The following is a 24363-nucleotide window of genomic DNA, read 5'->3' as shown; positions in this document are numbered from 1 at the left end:
ACATCATGAACTCATGGGCATATGCATTCCAACTAAAACTCAAGACAGAAAAAACACACTGCCTCATTATCTCACCCCAACACAATACATACAAACCCACAAACATTAACACCTCAGGATACACCTTCCCTGTCTCAGACAGCCTGAAAATTCTCGGAGTAACAATCGACCATAACCTATCACTAGAGACCCAAGCGAAATCCACCATAAAGAAAATGTTTTTCTCATTGTGGAAACTCAAACGCGTAAAACCATTCTTCCCGAGGGAAATATTTCGTAACCTGGTACAGTCCACAGTATTAAGCCATGCAGATTACTGTAATGGAATCTATGCGGGATGCAAGGATCAAATCATAAAGAAACTTCAGACCACCCAAAATATAGCAGCCAGGCTTATATTTGGAAAAAACACGTTTCGACAACGCCAAACCACTAAGAGAAAAATTGCACTGGCTACCAATCAAAGAACGCATCACTTTCAAAATCTGCACGACTGTTCATAAAATTATATATGGCGAGGCACCAGGCTACATGACAGACCTCATCGACCTGCCAACCAGAAACTCCACAAAATCTGCACGATCATATCTAAACCTCCACTGCCCAAGCAGCAAAGGACTCAAATACAAATCCACCTATGCAACCAGCTTTTCCTACCTAAGTGCACAACTATGGAACTCATTGCCAAAAGCAGTAAAAAGTACGCTCGACCATCTAAATTTTTGGAAAGCACTAAAGACAGACCAGAAGAGCATACCCCACTGACCCAACATAAAAATACCGGTCACTTGCGACACAACATAACCAAAGACTGCAATGGACATTACTTGACTTTTCTTCCCCCTTTCCCTCTCTAAGTTCCCCCCCAACTGTTTCCTACCATACATATACCTCATTATACCACAATATCACTTTGTATTCATTCATACTATATATTTGTTCAAACCGTAATTGACTAACACTGTTAACGGTTATATGTAAGCCACATTGAGCCTGCAAATGGTGGGAAAATGTGGGATACAAATGTAACAAATAATAATAATAATAGTAATATAAGAAGTGGATTTTGAAAACCTGCATGTCTGCAAGAAACTCATTAAGGAGCTGTCCTCCAGAACACTCATTTTTGGGCAATTCAAGGTGGTTTTGAATGCCAGAGAGGTATGCACAATTCTCCCATTCCGGAACCCAAGTCCAAATGAGAACTTAGCCAGTGGTTAGGTGGGACTCAAAACAGGTGTAAAGCAGAGGGAGATTTTCTGGAATATACATGTATCACCATCATAAAATACAGAATACATGGATATCTTGAAGATTCACCCAAAAACCACACCTGAAACATACCTCCTTGAAATCTCTGCATGTCACAAGCATGGAAGTATAACAGGTATCTTTTCTGAAAATTGCTACTTACAAGTGAATGATGATTTACTCATGTAAGAGAAGCATTTTCTGTCTTGATGGCACCTAACTGTTGTACAATTATTTCCAAAATGCTTTCATCTGTGTCTTTCACTTTTGCTTAAAAAGATAGTTTACTATTCCAACAACATCTTGACATAGTGCCCAAAAAAATGGACTTTCTGACAACAAAGCTCAAGATTTACTCATGAAACAGTAGGATTATAATACTAGCTAGACTTTTTGAACCTGCTGTTATCAGGTTCTGGCTTAAGACATGGTGTATAGTCTCAGATGAGTGACTCCTAATCAAAACTTAAAGCCAGATGCTTGCTCTGCACTAAAAATACATTCCCAGATTAGTCTTCTGAAGTTCTGCATGCCAGAATTAAACCACAATGCTTGTGCAGGTTGAGAGTTCTAACAGCAGTGATTAACGCGGGAAAGGAATGATTTTCAGTTGCTGACCAACATTCCAATTAAAAACATCATCAGTTCTATTTAACTCCCCTGTTTACTAAGCTGCGCTAGTGGCTGCCATGCAGCAATGCAGAGACAGCCCAAATTGCTAGCACAGCTTAGTAAACAAGGGGGTAAATGAACATTTCTAAGAACAGCACAAGACCACGTGGATACCAGTCAGCTGTGGAATTTCCAGATAGAACTTAGATATTGGAATTGAGATGTTGGGGTCGGGATGTCTCAAATTCCACTAGCAATTTAGAAAAGAATCTGTTGATATAGAGCTTTTTCTAAAATGCAAGCAGGAATGGATGTGTATGAGCTGGCTACATGCAATGGTAGCACCCATTTTGCAAATGTCAATTTTTACAATATCAACGGAGGGAATTCTGCAACATATACGCCAATGTGCTGGCACATGTACATGTGTGTTGATAATTTAGAACATACATGTCTACATGTTGGTACACAGGCATTTTAGAAACCTAGGTGCCCTTTTAGAAAGACCCGGGAGGGCTAAAGCGTGGGTAGCGCTAGCCAAATCAGCACTACTGCTGGGGTAGCATGTGCCCTGGCGGTAATTCTGAGTTTGGCGCACCGAATTCCGTGGTAGAAAATATTTTTCTGTTTTCTACCGTGGGGGCATTCCCAGCAGTAATTGGCAGTATGGCCACATTGGCGCGCGCATGAGCCATTACCACTAAGTCGATGGCTGGCGGTAAGGGCTCAGGCCATAAACAGGTGCACACTAGTTTTAATTTTTGCGCATGCCCATCTCCCGGCCCATTAAAAAATGGCCTTTTTCCCCGCCTCAGTACAAAATGGCCCAACACATGCCCAAAAGATGCACTCACACTACTGTAGACCACGTTTTACCACAGCTTTGTAAAAGGACCCCCTTATACATCTATTTTCCCCCCAACTGTCACAGGGCCTTATAGTATCATTTATTTTTGGAGGGGGTAGGGGACAAAAACACTGGGGGATTAAGGAGGTGACCTCCCCCAATACCTCCAGTAGATTGTGACACAAAGGGGTCCTTTTACCAAGCTGTGGTAAAAAGGTGGCCATTTTTGCCGTGCACCAGGGCCCTTTTTACTGCAGCATGCTGAAAAACAGACCTGCACGCATCCATAACATATGCCTACACCAGTGCATGCTTCTTTTTGGTGTGCTGTAGTAAAAGGGCCCCATTGAGCGTGGACTGTTAGATCAGGTGGTGACCCAGAGTGGGTGGGGGACATAAGGTAAAATGGGGAGGGAAGAGTTGGGGAGGAGAGAACAGGGGGAAGGAGGGGGAATAGGTTTGAGTCGGAGCCAGCAGCCTGAAGGAGAAACAGCTTCTGACAATGGAAGTAATGGGAAATGTATGGAGATTTGCCCAGTCAATTCCTGTTTTAGATAACGTACTTCTACAGTAGATCACAACCATCTGAAGGAAGAAAGTCTCTTGTGAGGGACATACAGTTGTAATGCAGACACTCGTGATTGGGAGTTCTAGACCCAGCTGTCAGTAAGTGATGCATTGGTGTAACAGGGGTGGACAGACAGGGATCTAGGCTCCCGGTCAATAAGGGTCATGGGCTCCTAATCACCTATCAAAAATGATTAGATGGTGTGGGTCCTTGGGTCCCAATGGTCAGTCCACCCTTGAGTGTAACTATGAATTATGTATATCTGTATTTCATGTCATAATTACATAACCGACAAATTGCTACTCTCCAGTACTTTTATTTCATGTGGTCTACATTTTGCTGGAATCTCCATTTTTATGTCTGCAGAAAAGAAAATAGATGTCCTGCAAGATTTCAGACACATTTCAAGTTCAGAGAGTCGCTGAAAAGTTGGTGCATTATTGCTCAGTTGCAGCCTATCATTACAGGATTTGAGCTGCTACCCTCAAAACCATGGAGAGGAAAATAATGTAAATCTTTCCAGTTGTCCTGAAAGTTGCAATGAATAGAGGAAGCTCCTGGTAGATTTACTGCATGCTTCTTTAAGTCCCTGTGTGCAGTTCTCATGCTTGGACTGCATTGGTCCTGCATTGCTGGGTAGGATTTTCTTGCAAACATTAACTGCATGCTGCACACTGGCAGTTAAACATGGTATGAGTTGGTATTTCTGGAATGCAAGCTTTTCTAAATGCTCTCCTCCTGTCTAGGCACTAGCATTCTGTGCACACAGGCTGTCTCATTCATTACTCTCTCACTGCTAAATAACTGTGCTATTTTTATCCTGATAAAGCTATAAACCAAAATTTAACAGACATGGTACCATAATATGGTTCATAAAAACATAAATGCTGTTTCCTCTCTCAGTCTCCAGCTGGTTTCCCATAGCTGTCTGATAGGCAGATAACATATTTCTCTTGAAGAGCTTTATATTACTGGCTTCTTAAATAAATGAGCATTTATTATGATGAACAGCATAATAACAACATCCTTTGGAATCCTATTACATGAAGATTAAGTATTTGTGTTAAAGGAATAGACATTGGAATGACTGAAGACTCTTACCCCCAGATTCTAAATTTGTTGCCCAAAGTTGGCCATGCAATTTTGGGTGTGCATCACAGATCCAGATGCAAACTAATTAGCTAATTAGGGAATAATAATCCGCTATTGGTATTAACAAGGACTTAATTAGCAGTAATTAGGAGTTACATGCAGATGTGCCCTACACCCTATTCTGTAACGTGCACCTAAATTTCACAGTGTGCAACTCCAAAGGGGATGTGGCCTTGGGAGGGGCATGGGTGGGTCAGGGCATTCACAGAAATTAGGGGGCCCTTTTACTAAGATGCAGTAGGCTCTACGCGCATGCCCAAATGAGACTAATTTCAGATTTGGCATGCGCCCATAACACCTGGATTATTTATTTATTCTGGTGATTCTGGTGGTAATCGGCACTTGACACATACTGAATGGTCACCGGGCGTGTAGCACGCAAGCCTTTACTGCTAGATCAATGGGTGGTGTCAAGGGCTCAGGCCACTTTTGGGTACGCATTGGTTTAATTTTTACCGCAGGCCCTTATCCCGTCCCGTTAAAAAAAGTCCTTTTTTACAGATGCAGTAAAAACTGGCCCAGTGCACGCCCAATCCACGTGCCTGCACTACCACAGGCCACTTTTTACCACAGCTTAGTAAAAGGGCCCCTTGGTGCGATGTTACAGAATACCTGAATTTGCATGCCTAATTGCCATCAGTTGGGTACGAGCATTTACACCAGCCTTTTGCAGGCATAAATGTTCCCGCCCAAAGTTAGCATTGAAAAGTGCGCCAGGCTAGTTTTCTGTAAAGGTTGCTCTGGGCAGCATCATTTTGTGGCCTATCTGTGGGTGTCATTTACAGAATCTAACCCTTAGTTTTTTAGGTTCTGCACAGGCAGAAATTTGTTCCTGATATAGCTGGTGTTTGCTATACAATCTGAGAATAATTTTATAACATGATGCCCAGATTAAGAAATCAGCAGGCACTTATTTGAATCTTATTTTACAAATGGGTGCCTGTTGCATTCCTCACCTGTGGTGCGATCCATGTTGGCGGTCAGCGTCAGCCTTGCCCGCTTTGGTCACGTGGCCGGCCATATCTATTCGATCCTGAAGGTCAGCCCTCCGGTCGCTATCTCGGGGCGATGGCCGGCCATGTTGGCAGTCAACACCGGTCAGCTCATTTCAGTCGCATGGCCAGCCATTCCTATTCACCCTGAAGGCCGGCCATGTGGACTGTCAGCATCTGTGAGGCGGGGCTTCCTTCCGGCGCGTCTCTCATCTCGCCGGTAGTGCAGGTTTGGCCACCTCTCACTCTGCTCCTCCCCACTCTTGCAGCCTACCAATCCAGGATTGCTCTCCCCAGCTGACTGAGGTTACGGTCGACGAGGGGACTATTTAAGAACCGTGGTTCCCTTCATACCTTGCTTCGGCTTCTATCGTTGTGGAGGTCTGGTGCTTGTATTGAGCATTCTGCAGTCTACTTTCCTGTTTGACTTGACACTCGGATTGAACCTGACCATTCTGTGCTTTGCTGCCTGTCCTGACACTCGGATTGAACCTGACCATTCTCTGCTTTGCTGCCTGTCCAGACTTTTGGATTGAACCTGACCATTCTCTGCTTTGCTGCCTGCCCTGACACTCGGATTGAATCTGACCATTCTCTGCTTTGCTGCCTGTCCAGACTCTTGGATTGAACCTGACCATTCTCTGCTGTGCTGCCTGCCCTGACTTTTGGTTTGGACCTACTGATCTTTGCCTGGCCGCCGGACCCTGTTGGTATCCAGAAATCCTGGTGGCCACCTGCACCTGGGGGCTCAACTCCTGGGGAACGGTGGTCGCTCCGAGGTGAAGCTGCGGTTGTTTGGCTGCTCGTCCCATGGCCCCACCCCTTTTTGGAGGCACATGTAAAATTTGCATGCAGATCCGGACGTGTAAATATGCACTTATAAAATTATCCTGTGCATACAAGTAGTTATTTACTTATTTATATATGTTACAGTCTTATATATTGCCTACAAGCCTCATAGATGCTCTCAAAGCAGTCTACAGCACACATAAATTTAAATTAATGCCAATTAGCACTGATAATTGAATGTTAGGGCCCAACTATTGGTGCTAATTAGCTCGTTATTCAATTAAATTCCACATGCCAATTGGACACATGCCCAAATTTGCACGCACAATTTTTAGCACTATCTATAGAATTTGGGGGATACTGGACTTTGACTTACTACTGAAAGGGAGTGAGCTAAATTCCCTTCCCTTCCTTTCTATATGTGCAAAAACACCTTTAGAAAATAACCCTTTCACTTTTACAAGGCTACTATTTTATATCATTTAAATAAAAAAGAGACAATGACAGAAATATTTGCCTTCTTTTGCAAAGAGTTGAACCAAAACTTGTTTTTGGATAACAAATGCATAAATAAATACATAAGAATTGTTCAGAAGTCATAGTAACAATAACAAGTAGATTTAAAGCAGTCTTTGGCCAGACACAGCATAGATGATCACCTTAAGCAGGTGAACAAATATTTTTGGACCCTGTTTACTAAGGCATGCTACCAGTTTTAGCACGCACTAACGCTAAAGACACCCATATATTCCTTCAGCCACTGATGCCAGGACTCCTCATGCATGCTCATTTCAAGCAAGAATTAAGCATATGCAAGGAATCCTGGTGTTGGCAGCTGAAGGCATGCCACCGACTTGTTCTTTATTGCAGCAACATGAGGAGGCGGGGAGTAGCTCGGCAGTGAATTTCTTTGGCTTGCGTGGTTTTGGCATCCCTGCCAGCAAAGATAATATTTTAAAATGCAGAAGTGGGGGGAAGAAATGCATTGCCCACCCAGTCAACTCCTGGGCCCCCCCCCAAAAAAAAAAAGAATCAGAGGGCTGGCTTTGCCTCTGACCAATAAATGTAAACAAAAGGTACCGAGAATTTGATAGAGGCAGGTTTGAAAAGGAACAAGCTGAGTAAATTGTGTGTCTGTGTTTATACCTGCCTAAGTGGTTGTTTTACTAACCTGTGGTTGCCTCCCCAGTAATGCCCTCAACCCGTAATAAAATTATTTCACCATTACCAGGCCATCTCCATAAATATGTAAATGAGTTTTGTACTGATTTTCTTGTGGCCTACAAGGTGTAGTTACATTTTACAGAAAATTGCCAATGTACATTGATTTTCATTATAAAAACTAATGAGTTGATTTATGTGATCCTTCAGCTCATAGCAGTGTTGCATAATTTTTGAGAATGCTCTTACAAATGCATAATTATACATGGTAAAATAGTTAACAGTACCCTTTAGAATTCACAAATAGAATAACACACTCTATTTTCTGTTATTCACCTTTACAAAACAGAACACAGTTTAGGACTTTAACCTCTTGGGGTGGGCATCAATATTGTGCATTAGCCTTATATGACCATCTACTTCTTCCCTCCAAAGCAAAATTGACAATGGTCCTGTTTCTCTACGGCTGATCTTCCATTTTGTGGGGATGAGGTAAATAAAAGCCCACATCCTGGCAAGTAACATTACCCTGAATATCTGCAAATTCATCTGGAAAGACAAAGGAGCCCTTTTACTAAAGCAACGAGGTTCTTTTACCAAGCTGCAGTAAAAAGAGTCCTGTGGTAGCGGCGGGGCCTGCTTTTGCCATGTGCCAGGCAGGGCCGCCGAGAGACTGGGCTGGGCCCGGGGCAAGGCCGCCCCCAGGGCCCCACCCCAAGGTCATTGCCGCCGCTCCCCCCTCCACCCCTAGGTCGCCACCGCTCCCCCCTGAGATCGCTGCAGCCACTGCTCCCCCCTCCACCCCCGAGGTCGCCGCCACTGCAGCTCCCCCCTCCACCCCTCCTGAGGTCGCCATCGCTCCCTCTCCCTCTCCTCTGTCCGCCACCGGGCCAGGGCCCCTGCATTGAAATTGCAGTCTAACTCCTGTGAAAGCAGCACTGCAGGCAGCAGAACGCCTCCCTTCGGCCCTCCTTCTCTCGTGTCCCGCCCTCGCGGATGTTACGTCAGATGAGGGCGGGACACAGGGGGAAGGAGGGCTGAAGGGAGGGGTTCTGCTGCCTGCAGCGCTGCTTTCACGGAGGTGAAACTGTGATTTCAATGCAGGAGGCAGACGGTCGACAACGGAGGGCGGGTGGGACTGCGGCGCTGGGCCCCCCTTGGAGGCCTGGGCCCAGGGAATTTTGTCCCCCCTGCCTCTCCCCTTCTCGACAGCTATGGTGCCAGGGCCCTTTTTCCGCAGCAGGTAAAAAGCCCCTAAAAAAGACATGGCCATGCGGTAAGATTATTCTTACTGCATGGCCATGGGGGGGGGGGGGGGGGTGGGAATCACTGCCACCCATTGAGGTGGTGGTAAGGGCTCCCATAGTAACCTGGCAGTAACTGGGCAGCGCCAATTATCACTGGGTTAGCGCCATGTTAGAAATACTGAAATTATTTTCCATAGTGCTTGAAATGGCATGCGCTCGAGGCAGAATTACTGCCGACAGCTGCGTTGGGTCAGCAGTAGACCCGGGTTACCGCGAGGCAAGCCTTTTGCCACTCGGCAACGCATTAGTAAAAAGGCCCCTTAGGGGGGTCTTTTACTAAAGCTTAGCTCGAGTTATCTGCAGCAGGGCCTGTAGGAATAAAATGGGTCCTGCTGCAGATGACTTGAGCTAAGCTTTAGTAAAAGACCCCCTTAGTGCGCTAACATTAATGCGCAATAAATGCTGCATGCCCTATTTTATACCTATGGGCCACGAGGCACTTAGTGCATGCTAATGTCCGTTAGCACGTGCTAAGCTTTAGTAAAAAGGGCCCCAAAGTTTTCCTGTTAATGTCATTTTATGCTGATATGACCTTAACTCCTAAAAACAGGTCAAGAAATTAATTAAATTAGTCCAGAAAAAAACAGTATCATCTTACGGTATTATTGTTTTCTGTTTTGGGGGCCCTTTTTCCACGAGGCGGAAAAAGGTGGCCTCAGCACGTGGCTATCCCACGTGCTGAGATCACCTTTTACCAAAGCGGGTAAAATAGAGGCAGTAAATGGCCGTGCGCTACTTAAAAATTTGGTGTGTGGCCATTTACTGCCGTAGGCTCTGGTGGTAATTGGGCAGTGTGCAGCACTGCATGATTAGGGCATGCCCACTCCCCACCCACCAGTGCTACAAAATTAAAGCTATTTTTGAGCTCCGGAGATGGCGTGCAGCAGAACCAGAACTACCACCGGGCTCCTGGGAGATCCTGGCGGTAGAGCCGATTCGCCATGCGCTACTCTGGTGGTAGCCCTATTGCTGATTAGTAAAAAGGTCCCTTTATTTGTTAAACTTCATTTAGGTGCATTTTATGGGATTAACACAACACATTACTTTATCCACAGTTTAAAATAAATCCTCATGATTTTTGTGGCATTTTTGCTTCATAACAATTCATTGACTTCTACCTCCTAGTATCGTCCATTATCCTTTCCTATAATGTTTTTGGTCTCATGTATTACATCAATGGTCTCTAATTGTTCTCATACCTCAGACGAACATTATCAGCTTTTGTCTCAATTAGGGCCCTGTTTACTAAGCAGTGTTATTGCCTCTTTAACATTTTTAACGCACGTTAACCATGCACGTGCATTAACCATGTATGTGCCTACAATATCCCTATAGGCACTTACATGGTTAGCGTGTGCTGTGTAGGCATGCTAAAAACACTAACCCACCTTAGTAAACAGGGCCCCTGGAATGTAAACTGCACTGAACCCTGGAAATGGGTTATTAGTGGTATACAAGAATTGATTTTGTTTGATAAGGACCAAGATACTATTGGAAAAAATATTGTGTGCTACAGCAGTACAGGACATTAGCAAACAAAGGTGTGTTTCGTAGGGACAGTTATTACACTAATAGGTAGACTGGTGTTTGTATTATTGTACCCATATTATATTTTGCTAGCTTGTAGCTAACATATCTTTCCAGCCCGTCTCTCTCTGCTCAAAGCATGCTCATGATTTTCCTTCTTCTCGCCTTCTACCTTGTTTCAGTGAATCATTCTATTGTCTGCAAAACACCAGCTTCTCAACCACCCTTTTAGACCAAAGCTATTGCTTTTCAAAGAGCTTAGTAAATTGGTAACCACCACTTCTCTTCAAATAAAAGAAAAAAAACTCCCAATCTCTGATGATAAATGTGAGTCACTCAGAGCGTTCTCCTTCTTCAGACAGGAGTCTGCACCTCCCTACAAAGACCAATAAGGTTGGGTGAATAGCTCTTAATTTAAAATGTTTCCTTCCTAAAACTGCCTTACTCCTATTCTGTAGGCCAAATATTTGGTAACTGATGCCCCAAGGGGCTGGTGTTTAATGTCACAATTGTAGATCATGGGGACATCTTAAGATGAGCAGACAAAAATCAGAATTCAGTATTCCTTGAAAAGATGTCAAGGTGCTGGGAAAGAGTTACTAAGGAGCTTTTTTACTAAGATGCACCATGCAACGGGCTTAGCTTTTTTTAAACACAGGACTTTCCCTTGTGCTAAGCCCGTTTCTAGCAGGTCCTAAAATGGGACTTTTTTTTTTTCTTTTTGTAGGCCCTGTGCTAATTTTTCCATTAGTGGGTGAGACCTGCAAAAATATTAAGGTGGGAGCACTTAACACCTCCTAACAGGAGGCAGTAAGTGTTCCCTCGCTAAGTCTGCGTTATCCAGTTATTGCATGCTAATGGAACATGCTGGCTGGATAACCTTACATGCCCATTCCTCATCCAAAAAATATTTAAAAAAAAATAGTGAGCAATTAGCATGTACTGACAAAGTACCAAAACAAGCTTTAATGCATTTCCCCCTGCTTATCCCTTGTTCTATCCCCTTTCGCCTCATCGACCCCTCCCCAAATGCTCACCTACCCTTACTCAGACCTCTCCTACTCCCTTCACTCTTGCTCACCCCCTCCACCTCATCTACCCCTCCAATTGCTTACTTACCCTTGCTCATACTCCTCCTACTCCCCTCATCCCTGCATTTCTTCATTCTTATTTCTTTTATTACTCCGATAATACTCAACTTATTTCTCTCCACCAATACTTTGTAATCCCAATTACTACTTATCATTTCTATAGCGCCACTAGATGTACGCAGCGCTGTACACTTGAACAAGAAGAGACAGTCCCTGCTCGACAGAGCTTACACTATGTAAGCCGCATTGAACCTGCTATGAGTGGGAAAGCGCGGGGTACAAATGTAATAAATAAATAAATAAATACATTTTGCAGCAAGTTTTTCCCATATTAAGGTTCGCTTAGCGCTTAACATGGTTTGGTAAAAGGGCCCCTAAGATCGGTCTATCGAGATCAAGAGAGAGAGAGAGAGAGAGAGAGAGAGAGAGAGAGCGAGCATAAAAAGGAAGGCATACAGCAGTAGTTCCCAAACCTGGTCCTGGAGGCCCCCCAGCTCCCAGTAGAGGCAGTGCACGCAAATCTCTCTCATGAATATTCATTGCGGGTATCCTGAAAACCTGACTGGCTGGGGGCCCTCCAGGACCAGGTTTGGGAACCTCTGGCACAGAGGAAGACAGTTGAAAGTTTTAATACCTTGAAATGGAAGGGGTAACCCCAAACCGACCAGCGGACATGTGGGTGATTGTACTATTCTGAAAACCCAGGACAGAAAAAACAGCACATGCCCAGTTTTTACAGCCTCGTGAGCTCAGGGGTGTGGCTTCTTCTCATGCAAGGATCGGTTCTAGGTGAAAGTTTCTGATTTCGATAAACTCCTCTTTAATTAGAGAGAAAAACATTTTGGTCTTGTCTTTTTGAATAATGCTATCTAAAAGGGTGTCTGGAGTTGCAAGTACAGGCTGGCTATTTGAAATCTGCTTCTGTCAATTGGGATTATGTTAGCTAAACCTAAGCAGGGCATCTCTGATCCTGAACTACAATAAATGTTGCAAACTGAAATATCTGTTTTCAGGAAGAGTGGAAGAACAAACTTTCACAGAAAGTGATATGTTTTTGTAAGTGCAGCTGCATAAAGAATTCTTTGGATATGAGTGCACCACAGTTTGATTTGTTACATATGTGTTTTCTTTTGGAGGTTTCAACCCTCCTTAAGGTTTTACCCTTAGGGGTTGTTTATGGTCACAATTATGCTATTTTATTTGTGAGGAATGCTGTGGATATATTTTCTAGTGTTGGATAAGGGAAGTCAAAAAATAAGGTACCATTAAAAGAGTAAAAATTCACTTTAGATATTGATTGTCCCTTTGTTTGTGTGTGTAAACTTCAGCATAGAGGCCATTAAATAACTAACCTTACAGATTTCTGTCTTCATGCAAAAGCCTTAGCAAACCATTTCCTAAAATATATATACACCTAACGCTATGAATAGTAACCAAGCACATTTGATTTCAAATACTCTATCAGTGAAACTATAATATCAGTAAGAAATTAATCCCTAAATCTCAGAACTAGATTTTGAAAATTAAATATATATTTATTCTCATTGCGTTGGTTTAATTCTTTAAAATCAGGTCAGCATCTCAGTTTCCACCGTTAGGTTTTTGACCGATGAGATTTCCAGATCTTGCCAAATGTTAATTAAACAGAAGGCACATGGTGTCCAAATTGTCTAGAAAAGATTAGCCGGGCTTTGTGTTAAACGTGTGGCTTGATGTTTTATTTATCGTGCATATTTTCCAGTATTTCCTTTAGAAATACTGTACTGTTTTTGCAAGCCTCTTACAGGATTATGGGTTAAGCTTTTCAGTTATACTGTAAGAAGATAAATTTGAGGAGCTTGCAATGTGATTCTAGTCAATGTTCCTTTAGCGCTCTGTGGCAACACTCATTTTAGTGAAGGCACTTAATTTCCAGGAAAAACAAATCATGAGAATGGAAAATCTGTAACCAACATTTATAGGTTTGCTCATTATTTTTAATTTTAATTACAATAGTGTCTACTTAGCTTTGAGGTTCATAGTCGCATCTAAGGTTTGATATTAGGTTCCTAAACTGTCACCTCAGAACTTGTAGTTTCATCCCATGGCTGTATTCATTTTCTAGCACATAAAATTGCAAAATTACTACCGTAAGGTGATAAAAGCCAATCCGTTCCCCCAACCTAATAGTCATAAAGCCATATTTGCTGGCAATCTTGCTGGTCATATAATCGATCTACTGGTCCTGGGGACACATGTTGCATCTACAAATCATGCTAGCCACAGAATCAGCCATTTACCATGAAGGTGCTGCGAATGCAATGTAAGTTCCTGCCAATGTTAATTAAGATCCGCGAGGGCAGGCGAGTTACATGGCAGCTGCCATGCTTGATGCTCAGACCAGGGTTCTGTCCTCCAAGGCCAGGACTGGCTACCCTAAGGTAGGATAAAGGGGTGGTGCACTGTAGGCATCACAGCTGACATCACAATGATGTTCCCGAAAGCAATTGGCTGCCCGGCTCTTGGAGGGCAGAGCTCCCTCCTGTGGCAGGCTCCAGGTAATTTTGAATCTCCTGTTCTCCCTCTTGGTGAGCAAAAAGCTTCCCACCTCTTCTTTTTGCCAGTATGTGCTAGACTTTGCACTGCTATGAGTCAGTGGATCTGTGTTAGAACTAGCCCTGCTCATCCGAGCTATTGTTCAATGGTTATACTTTGTCACAGCTGTAGAGGCACCTGAGCCCAGATAAGCATTTGTATGGGAACAGCACCCAGACAACAGTGTATGGATCACTGAAAGAAAAAATGCAGACTTACACCTAGCTGGAGCATTGCAGGTGTGGGAGGGTGAAGGTCTATGGCTGGAAAACTGGAGCAGTACATGGCCTTGCTGGAGAGGACAGCAAGGTGGGCCAAGGTGCATGAGAGCTACAGCAGAACCTCCCTAGCTGGTGCAAGGCAGGGAGTGGATCCAGTTGGACTACCAGCTAAAAAGGCTTGGGTGCTTTCCTTTTTTTAAAATATTATATTTATTGAATTTATGACTATAATTCACAAGTATACACTTGCTTAAGAAACACAGAGCTATATAACAATGAGAAGAAGAATCACTAAGGGGTCCTTTCACAAAGGCACACTAGCATTTTTAGCGCATGCTAAAAATAAGCATTCACTAAATGCTAGAGACACCCATATATTCCTATGGGCATCTCTAGTGTTTAGCGTGCGTTAATCATTACTGCACACTAAAACCACTAACGTGCCTTTGTAAAAGACCCCCCTTAGAAACAATCAAACCCCTTCTAAGACCACTAAAAGAGGGAGGTATAACAAAAAATAATTAAGAGATACAAATTATCCAAGGGATATATTCCGTAATTTGACACAATCAATAGTAGTGAGCCACACTGATTATTGCACTGCAATATATGCAGGTTGTAAAGCGCAGCTTATGAAGAAACTCCAGACAGCCCAAAACACAGCTGCTAGACTGATATTTAACAAAAGAAGATTTGATAGCGCAAAACCTCTTCGATTGAAACTACGCTGGCTCCCTATCAAGGACCACATTACTTTCAAAATTTGCTCTCTGGTCCACAAGATAATCTACGGTGATGCCCCTGGATATATGATTGATTTAATAGATCTTCCAGCCAGAAACAGAATCAGTTCATATCTGAACCTTCACTATCCAAGCTGCATTGGACTAAGATACAAATCAACTTATGCCTCCAATTTTTCTTCTTAGGTATGCAAATGTGGAATGCATAACCGAAAGAGAGTGAAAACAACGCACGACCATCAAATCTTCAAATGAACTTAAAGACCTATCTGTTTTGCAAGGCCTATTCTATTGAATCTATTTAAATGCCTCAATTCTATACATGCATTGCAATGAATATTTTATTTCTTATTTCCTTGTCCCTTATTGTATCCCTTTACCCCTACTTTACCTGACCCTTTTTCTAATTTGTATTGTTTAAACCTACTGTACTTGGCGTACACCATTACGGTATTTTGTAAGCCACATTGAGCCTGCTAATATGTGGGAAAATGCAGGATACAAATGTTACAAATAAGTAAGTAAATAAAATAAAACATTACTAAGGCAAGGCCCTTACTTAAGCACAATCCACAATCTATCTAAATGCCATCAGATCGCACCAGTACCACTGGTGATCTTTGTAACATCCAGAAAATCCCTTAGGTGTTGTTACTAAATGAGGCAGGTACCCTACCCTATGATAAGAGTCCTCTGAGAAATGAAGGCATGAGAGCCACCTTGGGGGGGGGGGGGGGGACAGGGGGACACTGCTAACACAGATATATTTTTAGGTTGTTTTCTGAGGGAAACATATATTTAGCTTATTAAATTATCATACTAAAATTTTTTGTACCCATAGTGAAACCCTCCAACAACTTCAAACACGTCGAATACAGTTTACACGTCGGTTATATTGGCAAAGGTACTTTTATTAAATCTTCCGTGTAAAGTCCTAGTAAAAGCAGCCAGTGCACCCCATGACAGCACCGATGAGAAACTGTAGACCCAGACAAGCTTTAGTGTGACTACTTGAAGCACCAGAGTTCAAAGTAATTTAGTATAATGACCTTATAATACAATGATAAAGATAATTCCATGGTTTACTAACACAGATGAGGCTCAGTGTGTGGACACAGTGCAAGAAAGACCATCACAGGTCAGAAGGGTGCCCCTCTGATGATGCAGCTGGGTCAGTTCTCTTTCACTCACACTCAGGCCCATTCCATTTCTCTGTCTCTCAAAACCCCTCCAGCTCCAGCTTGTCTCCTATGTTCAACCCTCTCTTTTCCCCCCTCTCCTATGTCCCCCAACCCTTTAGTGGTCCCATTTTTAAAACTCATCTTCTGCCCCCCAGTGATCAGAACTAGCAGGAGGGGCAAGAGAGCAAGCAACACTCCACATGTAGGGTTGGGGCTCGGGTGAAGCAAGGACAGGAGGAAATGACAGGGATTTCAAATACTTGGTCTCTGCGCTCCTCAGCCCAATTGAAACACGTGACTGTTGTGGAAAATACAGGCTGCTCTGTCAAGCTTGGGGTGATATACCTCCCAGCTCTTACCTGGTTGAAGTGGTTTCAGGAGTTTTTAATAAATTGGAGTTATAGTGTTTAGAAGAATGATGTTCTCAACCATTTTTGGTTTCTGGGTTGTGGGGTGCCCCAGGGCTCCCCTCTGTCCCCTCGTATTTTTACATTTTTTAATGGCTTCCTTAGGTGACATTCAGCTGAATTCAGATGAGATGTTGTTATCCTATGCAGATGATATTTTGATGCTGGCACCAGTCTTTGATGATCTGAATAAAACTGTTGACTGAATATCTTCTTGTATGGAAAGGATTCAACACTGGGCCTTAGACAATATGCTGAAGTTCAATTCCAATAAAACTAAAATTCTTTGGTTTAGTAACTCTGATTTTGCTATATCTAAGCAGATTGTTGTTGCACAAGATAGGATCTTTCCAGTTGAGGATAAATCTAGAGTCCGTGGAGTGATTCTAGATTCTTCTCTGACTTTTGAGCCCTAGGTCAATCAGCTCTGGAGGAAGACGATTTATAAACTGAGAGAACTAAGATTGGTAAGGTCATATGTTGATCAATCTGCTTATTCTCTGTTAGTTCACAGATTAGTCCTTGTAACGTTCTCTATTCCGGTTTATCGGCCAAACTGTTAAGAAAATTACAACTCATTCAGCATACTTCTCTATTAGGCTGATTTTTCATCTCAGAAAATTTGATTGTGTCTCATCTCAAAGGGTAGCTTTATACTGGCTTCCAATGCAACAGAGAATTCTGTTTAAATCAGCTTGTATAGTGTTCCAGGCCATTTATGGTCTCACATTTCCCCTTATTACTGATTTAGTCTGTATTCCTATGGGCAGATTTTCCATGCGGTTGCATAATTTGTTGATCTTATGACCTTTGGCTTTAAAGGGAATTTGATTTTCTAGTATAGTTAAAACTATTTTCTCTATTTTTGTGATTCCTTACTGGAATTCTCTCCCGACTGCTATCAGGATTGAAATTAATTAGTTGTCCTTTTTAAAAAAAATTGTTTAAAATGTTCTATAGAATGAACAATTTTATATAGTCGGGTTCTTCAGTCATTATTATACATTATGTCTTATTTCTGGGTACATTGTAATGATCTTTATTTCCTATATAATGTAAACCACACTGGACCCTTTCTGGGGACTATTGCGGTATATAAGAAAGTATTGGTTTTGGTATAGTTGAGGGTTTACTAAAGTGAATACAGTGGTCTTCCAATATAGTCCATAAATAATCTGGTGACAGTAATATATAATGATTAGTGCAGTAAGAACTGCTGCAGTGCAGACTACTCAGTGTCAAGCCAAGAAGGCGGCTCTGCTTTAGTCCCAGCTGCTGAGTCCAGCAAATGTTAATGCACCAAATATGGGTTATACAAGGTGCTGAGTGAGGAGACAGCCCCCTTATGCTTAACAATGGGGGTGGGGGGGATCCATCTTTGGGAACCTTGTAAAAAGAAATAGGTACTCATTGCTTAGCTGTGCTGTATTTATAGAGACTGTACATATTTGTAACTTTTGCTTTTCTATTGTGTATCGATCAATAAAGAGACCTCTAAAAAGTAAAAAAAAAAAAAAAAAAAGTTAATGCCCCAAACTCTTTGCATGCTGCAAGGGGGTTAAACCTGTGAACATCTTCATATCTGTAAAGGTTAGTTACAGATCAGTGCTAAAATTTAAAGCTAAAGATGATAATCGAGATAAACTATATGATCTAGGGAAGGTTTCTGTAAAGATCTTCCATTCATTTTCTTTTGTTCCAAAGTTTAATAATAAGCGGTTCTGGTGCCCGGTTGCAGTTTTAGAATATTAAAGGAAATCAACTGGACTTCTTAGAACCCGTTTTCTGTGAAGCTTAACTTAATCAAGAAAAAGTGAATCCGGAGGACGGAAAGGGGGCAGCTTTTGCGCCTCTATTTAATTTAATTTATTTATTTATTTAGATTTTGCTCACACCTTTTTCAGTAGTAGCTCAAGGTGAGTACATTCAGGTACTCTGGATATTTCTCTGTCTAGGAAGACTCACAATCTAAGGCAATAGAGGGTTTAAGTGACTGCCCAAGATCACAAGGCTATTAAAACTCCAATTCAGGGGAAAAAATGCATCGAGTTCCACTCCTGATGTTCTGATGGGCTGAGAAATTTATCCGGTTTGATCTATGTTTAAACCAATACAGACTAGTTGTGAAGAACTGAGGAAAGACAGATCTCATCCATCCCATATAATCACCCTAAAATTCTGGCCGTTTTATCTTTGACAAAAGTGTAAGCTGTTTTTGGCATGCAATGCATCCCAGCTCAGTCACGATCTCAAACGAGTAGTTTCCAAAGTTGGGACTTAAGCTTAACTACTTTATCTACGCTGCTTAATTTTGGAATGCATGTCAGAGTAAACAATTAGAACTGATTAGTTATGAATGCCTAGTAGAGAGCAAATGATCAGCTAGCAACAGTAAGAGTAACGGGTTATTGATATTTCATAAACATTGCAACCAAAACTTACCAAGAAGAAGAGCTAAGAAGAAAGGTAACCAACATAAGACAAAGAACCCGACTACAATGAATAAGCAGAGAGTACGTTATTAGCTAGCAACCGTAAGATTAAGAAGTAATTTGATATTTCATAAACATTGCAACCAAAACTTACCAAGAGGGAGAGTTAGGAAGAAAGGTAACCAACATAAGACAAAGAAGCCGACTACAATACCCAAGGTCTTTGCTGCCTTCTTTCCCGAGAGAATTAAGCAGTTTGAGAGACAAGGAGCACCGAGGATGGGGTCCCCTGGCCTTGGAACTGTTAAAGGAATCTCCATGCATGTTCTTATGATGGATCCTTAAAGTCAATTCTTTGGAATCAGACCCTTCTTTCATTTCTCCTGCCTCCAAATTTTTCGTTATCCTTTTGGCAACTACGTAGACCCTGCAGTACATGACCAAGAGGACGATCAAAGGGATGTAGAAGGAGAACAACGAGGAGAAGACAGCGTTAGAACAGTTCTTCCGTGATTTTGCACACTTTTTCATCGCTGGGTGCCGGCTCTTTCCAGCCGAGCAGAGGTCCAATGGATATGACCATGGAGAAAATCCAAACGCCCAGCAGAGCTAGGATGGCTTTCTTTCTGGTTACAATTGTGGGGTACTGAAGAGAGTAGCGTACTCCGATGTATCTGTCTATGGAAATCACGCAGAGACTGAGGATGGAAGCCGTGCAACAGAGCACGTCCATGGCCGCCAAATGTCACAGAAGATCCTGGCCTAGCACCCAGTGGTTCAGGATTTCTCTGGTGGCAGAGAAGGGCAGGACAGTGAAGCTCAGCAGTAGGTCTGCAATTGCCAAGTAACGATAAAATAGTTTGTGGGAGTTCTCAGGTGCCTGTGGCAGGCTACGGAAAGGATGACCAAGATGTTCCCAACTATTGCAAAGACGATGAAGGCTCCTAGAATGATCCCAACAGTCACAGCCCTGGTGAGCTTCAGGGGCTGGGAGGTGGCGTTGCCCACGGTTTGGTTGAAGTTCTCTCCATCGCTCAGTTGGTGAGCACCGAGGTTTCCAAGAATCCGAGGAGGAGGAATTCTCAGCGGGAGGGAGGACTCATCTTAAAAAACATCCTCCATAGCAAGCACCACTCCAGTCCGCAGCAAAAGTGTCTTCTTACCTCATGATCAAAACAGTAAAATCAAGTCCAGGGTTAGTTACTAAACCCATTTCGGAAGCCTGGTGCACAACATTGACGTGTCCGCTTGGTGAACTTTGCCCACATCTGTATTCAGAGTAGATCCTCATGCATAACCGCTTTCTGAGTTAAGTCTAGCAGAATCAAATAAAAGCAGGAGTTTGGGGTCGAGACCCCCTTTTGGTTAATGAATGGAGCTCTGTGTAGCCTCCATCCTCAGAAGTTCTGGTAGAAGGTCTGTCCTTCCTGGTTGGGATACCATGCTGCTCCAAGAAGAGTCTGTAAACACTTTGGCGACTTTGCATGGAGCCGCGTCCCGCTGCCTTTGCTTTCTTTTGGATGACAGCGTGTGACATCACCGAAAACCGAAAGCCCGATCTTCCCGGGAGGCGCTAGAGGGCAGTGCAGCTACGGACAACAGCCGAAGGCTTCCGACTGTCAACTGCTGAAAGCTTCTGTCTTCAGGTCGGACGCAGAAATCAGGATCGGAAACATTTGTGGAGAAATCTCATTCCCTGCTTTTGGCAAAAAGGTCCGCTCAACGCGACAATGTAATGACACGATCCAGGCTGATCGGAAAAAGATCTTCGTATTCACTGGCTGGAAATATAGCAGATATTATTTTGGAGAATGAACAGTATTTAATATCTGTGTAGTCACTTGGAATTTGGGAAATGCTTGCTTTGTTCTTATAATAATACTCTTTCTTCATTTTAATGAAATATTATAGGTCTTATGTTATATAGCAATCCAAATTTGTAAATTAATTGAAGGTTTGCAGTATTTGGAGTGGAGGAGTAGCCTAGTGGTTAGTGCTGCGGACTTTGATCCTGGCAATCTGGGTTTAATTCCCCCTACAGCTGCTGACTTAACCCTGCATTGCCTCAGGTCTGTATATACTATGTAAACTGCTTTGAGGGGCCTTTTTACAGAGCAGTCAGCATGCCCTTAGCACCCTCTCAGTGAGCATCAGTAAGGGCTCCTCATTGCATGGATAAGAGCTTTTCCTGCAGCTTGGTAAAAGGACCCCTCAATGTAGTTGCAAAAACCACAGAAAGGTATATCAAGTCCTATTTCCCTTTTTCCTTTATGTAAACTGCAGTGTCCTCACTTCTTGTTTAAAGAGGAGTGGTCTGGTAACTGAGGCACAGACATTTCATAATGATGCTATATCCCCTATTTTGTTCAACAGGAAGATATGCATGCAGGCTTTATGCATAGGAGTTATTTTTCTAGAACAGAGTCTAATATGTTCTCATGTAGCCTGAATAGCTTTTATGCAGCATGGGTGAAATAAAAAATAAACAGTCGAACACAAAACAAACACAGCAGGGGCAAACAAGGTTCAAGTAATAGGAACCCAGCACTTAAAGTTCACTTCTAAACTTCCTAGAACAAGTGGGTAGCAACTATACAGAGCCTCAGCAGCAATTTGTTTCACACAGGAGCATATTCTGTGACTTGCCTGCATCGTCATCATGTGTCATAATTGCACGATAATGCTTTTTCATTTTTTAGTTTCTTAGAAAATCTCATATACAAACATTAAGAGCAATCTTTAGAACTTATCTTTTAAAGGTCAGACCCATGCCAACATGGGCCATGTTTCACTACGTTGTGTCAGGATGAAAGATCCTATAAAAGAAAACTTTTATCGTTTATTCATTTACTATACCGTTACAAATTGTATGCACAAAACAGAACGGTTTACAATATCAGTATAAAAAATCATAATATAAAAACAAAAAACATAAAGAATTCCATCAAATTGATAGGAAAGCATGGCAAACTTAAAACAGACATTCTGCAAGATGATCAATACACTACACACTAAAACAGCCATTCACAACAAATACATTAAGCTAGAATATTTCTTCACTGCATAATTACTATTACTATTAAGCACAACCAATCTAAAACTATCCACATGAAAAAACCACCTACCATTACAAAGACACCATTTCATTTAGACACCTCTTGCTATTACAACATGACGTAGATTTCTCATTGCACATTGACACATTTAAATACTCAGCACCCCCCCCCCCCCTCCCGGAACCTACAGTACACCAATCAAAAATGCCAGCTAACAACAGAGATGCCTAATCAATCTCCAAATTTAACCCATTAGGTGAAACTGTACCCAATGAGAAAATCCAATACTCCTGAAGATTAAGCAATCACTCAATATCCCCTCCCTCCCAACCCATGCGTATTATCTCTAACACTCTCCACTTAATATCCATGGAAGTGTGGCGCTTTTCTAACCAGCGTGATACCAATGGTGCCTGAGCGTTTTTACAGACAATTCTGGATTTATGTTCAATTAGCTGCAATTTAATCATCCTAGATGAACAACCTATGTACAAAAGTCCATACAGACATTATATCACATTGACCACATTTGTCAAATTGCAATCAGTATTGTTTCTTGCCATGATGCATCTATTCTGATTAAGAGGGCACCATTCTAAACCTGTCATTGCTGAATTACACCACTGGCAGTCGCCACACACCCCATGGCCATGAATGTGATCCGAAAGGAGGAGGGTGTAATCAATTCTCTTATAAGTATTTCCCCCAACCGTATGTCCCCTTTGATATGCAATTAAAAGGTTTTCAGCAAAACATTCATGTACACTCAATATTGGCCAATATATAAGTGGTATAAGGGAATACAGCTACTATTCTATCATTCACCCTAGTAGTCTGACACTGCAGCAATTTATTATTTAGATTTTGCTCACACCTTTTTCAGTAGTAGCTCAAGGTGAGTTACATTCAGGTACGCTGGATATTTCTCTGTCTCAGGAGAGCTCACAATCTAAGTTTGTACCTGAGAAAATGGAGGGTTAAGTGACTTTCCCAAGATCACACAGAGCAACAGTGGGGTTTGAACTGGCCACCTCTGGATTACAAGACCAGTGCTCTAACCACTAGGCCACTCCTCCCTTGGAGCAACTTTGAGCTTTCCCTTGGAGCAACTTCACTCTATAATAAGCTTTTTCTAAACAATGGATACAGGATAACCCCTCATCTTAAGATGATTCACTTAGGGGTCCTTTTACAAAGGCGTGCTGAAAATGGCCTGCAGGTAGTGTAGACACGTGTTTTGGGCGTGCACAGAATCATTTTTTAGCGCACCTGTAAAAAATGCCTTTTTAAAATTTTGCTGAAAATGGATGTGCGGCAAAATGAAAGCTGCCGTGCGTCTATTTTGGGTCTGAGATCTTACCACCAGCCATTGACCTATCAGTAAAGTCCACGTGGTAACCGCGCAGTAATGACATACGTGTGTCAAATGCCAGTTGACGTGCGTAGCTGACACGTGCCAGAAAATAAAAAATATTTTCGGATGTGAGTAGTGGACACGCGCCAAAAATGAAATTACCGCAAGGGCCACATGGTGGCCGGGCGGTAACTCAGAATTGGCCCACGTTGGGCGCAGATAGGCACTTAAGCAGCTTAGTAAAAGGGCCCCCTTAACTTTCTTGTATGTACTCTCTTAAGTAGAGGAAGTGTGGTAGCCATGTTAGTCCACTCTTAAGGTTATCAATAGAAATCAAACAAAATAAACATGGAAAAGAAAATAAGATGATACCTTTTTATTGGACATAACTTAATACATTTCTTGATTAGCTTTCGAAGGTTGCCCTTCTTCGTCAGATTGGAAATAAGCAAATGTGCTAGCTGACAGTGTATATAAGTGAAAACATTCAAGCATTACTATGACAGTCTGACAGGGTGGGAGGATGGGGGTGGGTCGGAGGTATGCATGGGGACATCAAAGCATATCATTGATATTCTAACAGGATGGGTGTGGATAGGGTGAGGGGGTGGGGTGATCAACAGAGACATATAGCTTTATGGTTTATAATGGGCTAGGAACCCCAGGTCCTTGTTAAGTCCTTTCTGTTGGGTGTTAAAATATTCAATCATTCTGACTTCAAAGGTCTTACGTTCTTGTATGGTTTTAAAATTACCTTTCAGTATTCTCACTGTGAAATCACTGGTACAGTGTCCTGGTTCTGTGAAGTGCTGTCCCACTGGGTGGGGGCCCTACTGGCTGTATTGTCATGTGATGTCTATGTAAATTGAATCTTGTCTTAAGCATCTGGCCTGTTTCTCCAATATAGCATCCTTCGTTACATTTTTTACACTGAATGATATATACCACATTGGAAGATGAGCAAGTGAAAGATCCCTTTATGTTGAATATCTTTCCTTTGTGGGTAACTGTGGGGTCCTGTGAAATATTTTGGCATAGTTTGCAACTGGATAAATTACAGGGACGTGTGCCCTTCTGTTCCTTTTCAGTCTGTGATGG

General features: G+C 42.4%; 1 protein-coding gene across 1 annotated transcript in view; it reads right to left on the bottom strand.

Annotated features, from left to right (window-relative positions):
- The window catches only part of ADRA1B (adrenoceptor alpha 1B), a 42977-nt gene extending 21454 nt beyond the window's left edge, over positions 1-21523 (bottom strand). Inside the window, 5 exon segments of the mRNA XM_030213423.1 lie at positions 19010-19104; positions 19106-19350; positions 19352-19701; positions 19704-19958; positions 21502-21523. Of these exon segments, the coding sequence (XP_030069283.1) occupies positions 19010-19104; positions 19106-19350; positions 19352-19701; positions 19704-19958; positions 21502-21523 (967 nt within the window).
- Positions 21524-24363: the final 2840 nt, after the last annotated feature.

This window comes from Microcaecilia unicolor, chromosome 8 (genome assembly GCF_901765095.1).
Source record: "Microcaecilia unicolor chromosome 8, aMicUni1.1, whole genome shotgun sequence".
Lineage (NCBI taxonomy): Eukaryota > Metazoa > Chordata > Amphibia > Gymnophiona > Siphonopidae > Microcaecilia > Microcaecilia unicolor.
This window is presented reverse-complemented; position numbering and strand designations above follow the sequence as displayed.